This window comes from Pungitius pungitius, chromosome 3 (assembly GCF_949316345.1).
Source record: "Pungitius pungitius chromosome 3, fPunPun2.1, whole genome shotgun sequence".
NCBI classification, from domain to species: Eukaryota; Metazoa; Chordata; class Actinopteri; order Perciformes; family Gasterosteidae; genus Pungitius; species Pungitius pungitius.
This window is the reverse complement of record NC_084902.1, coordinates 1,316,310-1,325,934: the sequence shown is the minus strand read 5'-3', so window position 1 is coordinate 1,325,934 and position 9,625 is coordinate 1,316,310. Positions and strand designations below refer to the sequence as shown.

The following is a 9,625-nucleotide window of genomic DNA, read 5'->3' as shown; positions in this document are numbered from 1 at the left end:
GTTAATAAAATGATTTTTAGACGGGCAGCTGAGGATCTCTGTCGCAACAAACTGCAGAACAATAAATAAACGGAGGTTTTATTCTTGTGCTCTTCCGCCACCAGGTGGTTTGCGCTCGCCACTGCGCGGACACGCGTCCACGAGCGCCCGTGGGGAGATGCTGGAGCACGAGATGGAGCCAAAGGGCTAAAATGTTCCAATCTTCAGCAGATCTTAAAGTGAGCTCCGTGAGAATGTGACGCAACAAGAAGAAGAGATTAAACATGTTTTATTTCTTTGTCATTATTTGGTTTGTTGCGGCTCGTGGAGGATTTATTTTATTCCACCAGGCAGTTGTGTCCTCCAGGCGAAGCTTAGCGAGCTTCATCTTATACTTCATTACAAATCCTTTCATCATAAGGGAGACAGAAGGAAAAGATAAGAGATTCAATATTGATAAATCATGATCAGAATCATAATAATTGTTACTATCATTTTTGTTATTATAATTATATATCTATAAAAATATGTTTTTCATTATTCTATGAAAATACGTATATTGTTATTGTATCTCAATATCTCTCTTTCTTCAACAGCTTGGATCATTGTGGACTTTTAACAAAAACCAGTCCGACTCTGTAAGTGACGGATGTCAATGCGCTCGAGGGAGATAAGGAGAGCATGAGGAGACGGGCTGGAATGTATTCATTCATTATGTACCCCACCTTTTTTTCAAATTCAAATTGTAAGTTTAGTATACTTGTTGTTAATTCTGTACATTGCTGCTACATGAGTTCAAACATCTTCTGTAGAAGAAGAATTCCGTGAGCATGAGTCACCCTCCAGTGGGCGGGATCTTCTTCTCAGCTGGTGCAGTCGCTGTCAGGTTAGATGTGCTCCTCACACAGGTGTAGTGGCTCACCGAGCTAGTAGCTTAGCTTAGCTTAGCTCCGTCCTGACACGTTCGCAGCGAGAGCTGGGTCAGTATTTAAAACTCTTAAATGTTACAAAACAAAGTCATGGTTTGTCTCATTTTGTTGTTTGTTCTTTAATTAAAAAGTTTTCTTTTTCGGTAACAAGTGGGTCCTAAAAATGAGAGGACAAGGCAAACAAAAGGAGCCAAATAAGAGACGGGATGGACGCTTTCCTCCAATCGGGGACAGCGAGGCGGAACCGGCCGAGACACCGAGGGGCCGTGGTCCAACAGGTAGGCGACCTATTGCTGCGTTACTCTGGGTTCATCTGGGTTTATTTATTTGTGTTTTTATTTTAGATAGAGAATGTAGATATAGACAAATGTTGAAAACCCAACCTCCCAAAAATCAACAAACCTTCTGACCTTTCTACAGATTTTGACACAAGTTGTAAACTTAAAACATTCTTTTATCAGGAATGAAGAAAAACCTGTCACATAGAACGTGACTTTGATCTTCTTTGTTTCAAAGAATGATTCAACGTGTCCCTCTGAGGTGGTGTCACAGATCATGTGGTTCTGACCCTGAAGCCTTGGTTTGCTCTGCAGGTCCCTTGAAGGCCTACGCGGGGGTCCGGGTCAGGAGGCCCGTGAGGGATCTGCTGAGGAAGGTCCGCGTGGACCAAGGCGGGGACGTCCAGGTATTTGTTGTTGTCTTTTCATTGTTGACTAAAGATGAACCAAACCCTGACGGATCAAAAAAACATACTGATCGGATTCGGAAAAGGAAAAAAAGAGCAAATATAACTTTCTATCACATTGACGATGCAATGCTGATTCATTTGTTTGATTGTAGCAAGTGTTTTATTTTCCAGTAATTTTGTTTTAAAAAAGCACTATCTACAACTAAAGTATTCTTATTATTATTACTAGAAAAGCATAAGTACAGGCATTTACCATTCAGCATTTTCACTGAGCAGTGCTAATTAAAAAACTTTCTAAAAAATGAGAATACTTCCTGATTGTATCACTATCTATATTCATGTACATATGTATGATGTATTTGATTCATGGTGTTTTTTAACAGAAAATCTGCGGCGGATCGGTTAAAGGTGAGTAAAACCCAGGTGTCACTTGTGTTCCTCCTTTTGTTGTTGGTCAGCTGCTGTTCAAACATGTAGTACTCCTCTGTATGTTTGATGCTCTTATTTTGTAGAAAGGTTCTTTACTGAGTTCATAAGATGGAAAACAAAATGCTGATCGACTGAAACAAATATCCTCTGAGCAACAGTTCAACAAAAGAAATCAGTAGTGAAGGAAAAAGGAAGCTTGGATTAAAAAAAAAGAGAAACATCTTATTGTTTTACCAAGCAGCCCAGAAAGAACATTTCACTTTTGAGTTGTTTACTTTTATTTTTCGGATTGTTGAACTCTTGCTTTCGTAGGAGACGGAAAAAAAGTCCCGATGCGTGCCGTGCGGCGAAGCTGCAAGGTGAGTGTTTCTGGGAAAGAGAATGGCGGCGGGCCATAAATCACATGTCAGGGCCCAACTGACAGCACATTCCTTCGCCCTCTTTTCATCATGCAGAGAAAATGCTCTGCGAAAAGCCTGGAGGAGTTGGCAATGATCCTGGAGGTGCTGGAGGAGGACCTATGGACAGGCACCGCCCGCCGCCCCCCGACCCGCAATCTGCAGGGGTACCCGAGGGGGTCTCAGGTGTCTCCAGGGCGGCCCCTCGTGTCTCCAGTGTCCCCGGGTTGGTCTCCAATGTCTCCAGGGTGCTCTTCAGTGTCTCCAGGGGGGGCCCCGGTGTCTCCAGTGTCCCCGGGTTGGTCTCCAATGTCTCCAGGGTGCTCTTCAGTGTCTCCAGGGGGGGCCCCGGTGTCTCCAGTGTCCCCGGGTTGGTCTCCAATGTCTCCAGGGTGCTCTTCAGTGTCTCCAGGGGGGGCCCCGGTGTCTCCAGTGTCCCAGGGTTGGTCTCCAATGTCTGCAGGGTGGTCTCCGACCGGTGAGTCGCAGGTTCAAACATTAGGAACATTGAGGCTCTTGCCAGGTAGCCGGAGGGGGGGGGGTGTTCAATCTCGATTCGGTAACACAATGGTAAATTCTAACATTATCGTGTTGTGTTCAAAGTTGATCCTGCAAAATGTAGTTCTTCAGTGAGAAACATGTGTTAGCAACTGACCGTTAGCAGCAAACCGCTAACAGCTACCCAACGCGGATCATTCGGTCATAATGATTAGAATCAGGGTTCGAAATGAGGGGGGTCTGGGGGGGTCCCGGACCCCCTATAAGTCATTAGGGACGCCCTATAAGAATTTATTTTTAAATTTTGGGGGGTCCCCGACAAATGATTGTGAAAAGGTCTTTAGTGACGTTTTATATTCATAACAATAATTCCTTTATTTCCTAGCGCGATTGGGCAGCAATCAGGGCAGCTAATAGCATCACAGATAGTTGTTGTGGTCTGTGACGCAGACACGTAGGTTATTGTTGAACGCGGCAAAAATGAAGCCTCACAAAAAGTGAAATCCCTGTTATGCTGTAAGTGCTTCGATTATGTTTATATCTCCATAATAATTGCTTATTATAGTAAAATATTTGGAGTTGGTGTTCCTATATCAAAAGTTGCATTAACTAACTTAGATACCCAGTGTAACGTAATGATTAGAAGAGTTTCTTGCTGTACGTGTATGAAGCCAAACAACCTGGCAGCTAACAGCAGCACATTCACAAACATATTGCTGAAAATCTACAAAATGCATCACAAAGCGTAAGTGAGCACTACATCACAACCACGTATAAAAACATGTATTCAATACAATATACTGTATAGTGTAGCAAGGTAGTCTTCAGTATATTTTATAGTTACATTTTAGGGGACCCCCCAAGAGTCCTAAGTCATATCGAACCCTGATTAGAATTGTTTTTAATAGTTCCTAAAAACTAAAAGCAAATACTTTTACTCATACACAGCTTATAATCGTAAGACTGAAAAATATACACAGTCAAGATTAAAAATATATAATAATACAAATAATTAATTTCTAAAAGCCGTCTCTTCCCTCTCAGAGTACCAGAGCGACGCGTCCGACGGGGTGATCACCAGCCCCGAGTCCTCTCCCGAGGACCCGTGGGCCCCCCCCCCTCTCCTCCAACCCGTTGGCGCCGGAGAGGGCGGGCGGGCCGACGCCCAGGACCAAGACCCGGACCAGAACATCTCTTTCTTCTGGGCTCAGCTTCATTGGGTGGAGAGCCGGCTCTGGGAATCCTCCGACGCCGAGCTGCTGACGCCCGACCACTGCGGCAGGGCGTGAGTTTGATGCCGTTGTGTGGACACGGGACAGCGGGAAGCGTGTTGTAAAACTAGCGTAGTAGCTGGCGTGCAATCGCAGTCATGAATGACGCCAAGAGATCCATCGATGGAAACAGATCCTGATGATGACCTAATGTATTAATGACCTTAATGTTTTAGACAAACTCGTGTTCGGTGGGGGGGGGGGGGGGGGGGGGAGGGTCCACGTCATAAACGTAATGAGCTTTCACTCATCGGTTGTCCTGAATCTTCCGCACTAAACCGCCACACGTCTTTACTAGGGCTGTCAAATGATTAAAATTTTTTATCAAATTAATTAGAATTTTCAGTGGATTAATCATGATTAATCACACCTGAATCCTAACCATTTTTTCTTTCTGAAATGCATACTAAAGATAAATAACAGGACACAGATACATAATTATCATTATTATCATCATTATTATTTTTTACATAAATACATGTTATTGATATTTGATTTTTTTAAATTAATTCCAGAAAATAATCAAAGTAATGTTATTTGATAAGTTACAGACCGATTTCCCTGCATGGCTCTAGAAGGGTCTCGAGCCTCTGCAGTTTATCCCACTCTGCTGTGAGTTTGTGCTCCTGATGGTCCAGGGCTGCGATGACCAGACATGACCAGACATGTCAACCCTCCCGATGTTTCAAAGCCCCTCCCGAAAATCTCCCGGACCGACCTTTCTCCCGATTCCACCAATATTGCTGCACCACCCGTCACTGGGCGCGCCGTTTCAGACCGAAAAATAATAAAGGTTACACCTTGAAGTCGAGCGCGGCGATTAGAACGACTGGCGCTGCAAAGAAATCCGCCAGCACCCCCCATTTCAGTGTGAAATATTCCCATACCTGGGAGGATTTAGATCGCATTGGTTTCTCTTCCTCCGCATGTTTCAGAACAGTATTACGGGTCTCTCCGGTGGTCTTTCCTCTACCTCAGCAAGCTTTGCTGGGCGGAGCTTTTTTTCTTCTCTGTTCTGCTGCGCGAGAACGGGCTGGGGGGGGGGTGCGGGTCTCTGGCGCAAACGACTTGCTGAACCTGACGGCCTGACATATGCCTGCAGGTGACAGTAATGTGTTGTATAGGATGAAGTGCATTCCCTAGAGGAAGAGGCACTTTACTGACCTGAATAATTTGTCACACTGCGCATGCGTGAAATGCGTTAAAAAAATTGACGTAATTAACAACAAACAGCTAATTAACGCCATTAACGTGCTATTTTGACAGCCCTAGTCTTAACACATGGTCTCTCGTCTCCTCCAGAGCTCTCCACAATGTGGCGCGCGTCGGAAAGAGGGCGCTGGGCTACGCCATCGCAAAAAGAATGGCCGCCCTCAACAGCCTGGACCTCAAGGACTCGGACGGAATGGTAAGCAACGCTTGTGTATTGTCCGGGTGTCCGATCTCCTGATCTCTATGAAGAAGAACTCCTCTGCGCTAATTCTGACAATTTTCACAGGATAAAGTCAGGATTTTTGGATTCCTCGAGTCCACTGATTGGCCTCAATTAAAAAGCAATTGAGCCAATGAGCGCCACCGGGGACTTAACGATTAGCCAATCAGCGACCCCTTCTTTCAAGTTTACAACAGTAAAGGAATTTGTGATGCAATTTAGATATCAAGTACTCTCGAATCCTTCCTGCATCTGCTGATTATAGACTCACCTACAGCGTGTGTGACGGAAATAAAACGTTGCATTGCTCCCTCAAATTAGTGAGGCTTTCTGCATATCAGCAGTGGAACGATCCTTCATTTAAAATGTCCTGTTGGCAGACCGCCCTCCTCCATGCGGCGGAGCACAACCACCACCTGATGGTGGCGGATCTGATCCTCCTCGGGGCCAACATCAACGAGACCAACAATTCGGGAAAGACCTGCCTCCACCTCAGTGCCGAGAAGGGCTACGTCAGAGTCTTGGAGGTTAGGGGCTCTTTGTGGTATTTCAGAGGACATGAAGGAGGGAAGCTTTTCCCTTTGTCCTAATGGCCTTCTCATTGCCAATGCTGCTAAGATAAAGTGTTAATACCTTATATGCTGCACGAAATGGATGAAAGTGAAGATAAAAGGTTGGTTGTTGGAGCCGACCTTTCTAGCATCGCTAACAAGAAAACTAGTTATCTAAAATCTTCTCTTATCTCCTCTCTCATCAAACTGTTCTGTTCTCGTGAGTCTCCTGTGTGTCAGAATGTGTTGGGCCCATAGCGATGGCTTCCATCCATCCGGACTAACGAGTTATTCATCCGTATTGGAGTTGTGTTCAAACTACAGTGCCAAATTCCAGCGAACACACTCCCTTCTGTTTTAAATTTCACGTAACGTCTTGCGCAACCAGTCATTCTGCTTCACTGCTTTTGAGGAGTACAGGAGTATACCTGGTGGTTTCAAGAGTTTCTCTAATAAGCAACTCTTTACGACATGAATTAATCATTTCAGACGAACGCATCTCTAGTGTCAGGATCTATTTGTTTTACTGAGTATCGTTTGGATTCTCTTGGTCAATATGAGTATTTTGAAGACGTCTCTTGAAACCATTATAGACCAAACTAACAATCGGTTTAGTTGTCTGCTGCCTCCGTGATCTCATCAAACCAGGATTCTGTTTCTGTTTTCTTTTTGAGCTTTATGCTGTTGCCAAGTGACCAATTTTACAGCAAGTTTGGTTCCTCCCAATAAATCATGAGCTAAACTTATACAAGATATGGTTTCATATATATGATGGATTTATATATATTTCTCACCAAGAACTTACTTAGTCGGGTTTAAGGACTCTCCGTCAGCTCAGGATGTGTTCAGCTGGAGAACCTTAAACCTGAACCGCTTTCAAGCTGTGGTTCGTGTTCCTTAGGTTCTGAAAAATGCGATGCTGGATGGTGTGTATGTCAACGTTGAAGCCACCGATGACTCTGGTAAGTGCGATTACCTTTTTAAAACCCCTTAGGCTGCAATATTAGCAATGAAACATTGATTGTACAGGTGTGAACCGGAGAATCAGCTGAAGTGGTAACCTTGGACATATTTGGGATATTTCCTTTTCTTTACCTTTCTGACTTTTACCCCTGAAGGCCACTTCAGTCCATTACGGATGTTCTCTTTGAAGCCCCTAAAGGAGGAGAGCCCCAGCCTTCTATTTCCTCCACTGTGGTCTTTGTAGAGTTCAGACTCGTCAAACTCACACCAACAAACGAGGAGGGATAACCGCTTCATAGCGAAGGAAATGTAACACACACTTCAACCGTTTCAGGTGTCTAAAATGTGCCGCGTGTGTGTTTTCTCAGGAATGAATGTCTTCCAGTGTGCGTCTGTGGCTCTCCGAGCCGCCGTCCGTAAGCTGGAGAGCAGTAAGCTCTCACGTCCGACCTGTCTGGACTCGCTCCGCCAGGAGCAGATGATGGAGACCCTGAAGTGTCTGCTGCAGATGAGCAGCTACCTTCACACCATGGTGCGTCACTGTTTTTTCTGGCAAAAAGCATGCAGTAGGAACTGTCTGATTTATTGAATTAACGCTTTAATGGCTGGAAAGGAAGTGCCATTCAATGGAGGTCTTCATCGAGGGCGCGGGCTAAATTCAAAACTTAATTTCGAAGAGAATGTAATTTAATGTTTACACAGGTTTGCTGAGCGTCCTCTTACTTCTTGTTCGGGAATTTTTTTCTTTTACAGTTGTAGCCGCGAGACATTCCTTGTTTCCGTGTTTGTAGTTCAGCATTTTTGCCTTCGTGGCTGTTGTGGAGTGCTGGAATGCTTTTGAAGTGTCTCGCAGAGGAATTCACATAATGAGGAAGAAGAATAGACTCGAAGGCCCTTTTTCCGCTCGGCTTGACAGGTTTACTTTTAAAAGTACTCGCTGTTGTGGCGAAGCCTGCGGCTTGGCCCCCAGACTCAAACATCTCCTCCGGTGAAACTATGCGTTGCAGAGCGAGACGCCTTGATGAGGACGAGACACCGCGAGTGGCGTCTCGTCACGAGATACGTGTGATTGTTACGAAAATGTTTGCTGGAGTTCAGTCGACGGAGCGCAGGTTCAATCCACCCCACAAGGTCCCCTTGCACTTTAAGGGGAAGAGCCATCAGTAGTGCCGATCCTGAGTTACACAACCCAAACCCACGACCAACCAGATCCGAGATCGCTGAGATGATGAAACCGAGCGAGTTAAAATATCAGCAAAACATTTCAGAGATAACGAAATGGGAATCAATGGGAGACTGAATCTTTCTATTCTTATTTATACCCAGATGAGCTTTATTCCACGAGCTTCATTTCTCACCTTTGAGAGACAACTGTTCCAACCCCCGCCCCCAATACATTTTAACACAACACAGTTTTAGCATTTTATGTTTGGGGGTAAAAGTTAAAATAAAACGTTTTTCCTCTGATGATTCTTCCCCCAATACAGACTTCAGTGAGTATTGTTTGTCTTCATGAACCTTTTGATGACGCGTTTTCCTCTCTCTTTTAGGGGAGCCAGCGTATGCAACCTAGATTTGGTTGACCACCCGGCTTCCTGGAGACCCGACAGTAATGTTCTGAGTTGGTTCAGGATCGAATTCAAATGGAGAGAGACCATAATTATGGTTGTTGCCTCCTCCGAGCTCGAGTTCTGACCTGTTTTAAGTGAAGCATCTGCGTTTGTGTTTGGGGTGAAGTGCCTGAACACAGACTGTAGATGCCCATCGGTCGGTTTCTGTGAAACCTCCATAGTTTGTTACATTCCAGTAACATGTTGTCATCAGTATGTCCGCGGAGATGAAGTTGTCAAAATCCAATGAGAATTGAAATAATAAGCCCTCAGCTTACTTTTTATTATTATTATTATTATATATAATATTTATGTCATGCTCACCACTGTTTGAAGTTATCTTTCCAATACCAAAGATTCCAATAACTAAGATTCCAATAATAAAGACTCCTATAACAAAGATTTCAACAACAAAGATTCCTGTAACAATCTCATTGCTCTCATTGGTTGAGACTCCTGATTTGAACAGACGGTCAAAACAATATTTTTTAAACGCGATAAAATTATCGTCTGTATTGAATAATCATTGCGTAGTGTCCAGCACTAATAAATATATATATTTATAGGTGTGTAGTCCTTGTAAAGGTTTTAGAAAAATAGTCGTATGTTGTATGTAGATCCTTATCTAAGTCAAACGATCAAGGCTGGTAGGAAATGCATTGATTGGGTTTTGGATAAAAATACACATATGTGTGTATGTATATATGTATGTATGTATGTATGTATATGAGTATACATACACATGTGTGTGTGTGTAAATGAGACATCATTTTGTTTATTAAATCTTACATTTTTATAATGTTGGGGATTATATAATCTAAGTGCAATTAGTTGTTTACCTGCATGTTTTGTCTCATGTTTTATTTTAATTTTTAGT

General features: G+C 43.7%; 1 protein-coding gene across 2 annotated transcripts; it reads left to right on the top strand.

Annotated features, from left to right (window-relative positions):
• Nucleotides 1–488: 488 nt before the first annotated feature.
• zgc:113279 (uncharacterized protein LOC553749 homolog) lies at nt 489–9,091 on the top strand. 2 transcript variants are annotated; one of them, XM_037480501.2, is made up of 12 exons: nt 489–724; nt 1,060–1,186; nt 1,502–1,593; nt 1,980–2,004; nt 2,338–2,384; nt 2,481–2,901; nt 3,966–4,206; nt 5,495–5,600; nt 6,005–6,151; nt 7,077–7,137; nt 7,507–7,670; nt 8,689–9,091. In XM_037480501.2, the coding sequence occupies exons 2-12, from the start codon at nt 1,072–1,074 to the stop codon at nt 8,719–8,721; spliced, it is 1,452 nt and encodes a 483-aa protein (XP_037336398.2). In that variant the 5' UTR covers nt 489–724; nt 1,060–1,071; the 3' UTR covers nt 8,722–9,091. The 2 variants fall into 2 exon arrangements, with proteins under 2 accessions (XP_037336398.2, XP_037336390.2); XM_037480493.2 differs by lacking the exon at nt 489–724 and adding an exon at nt 802–959.
• The last annotated feature ends 534 nt before the right edge of the window (nt 9,092–9,625 follow it).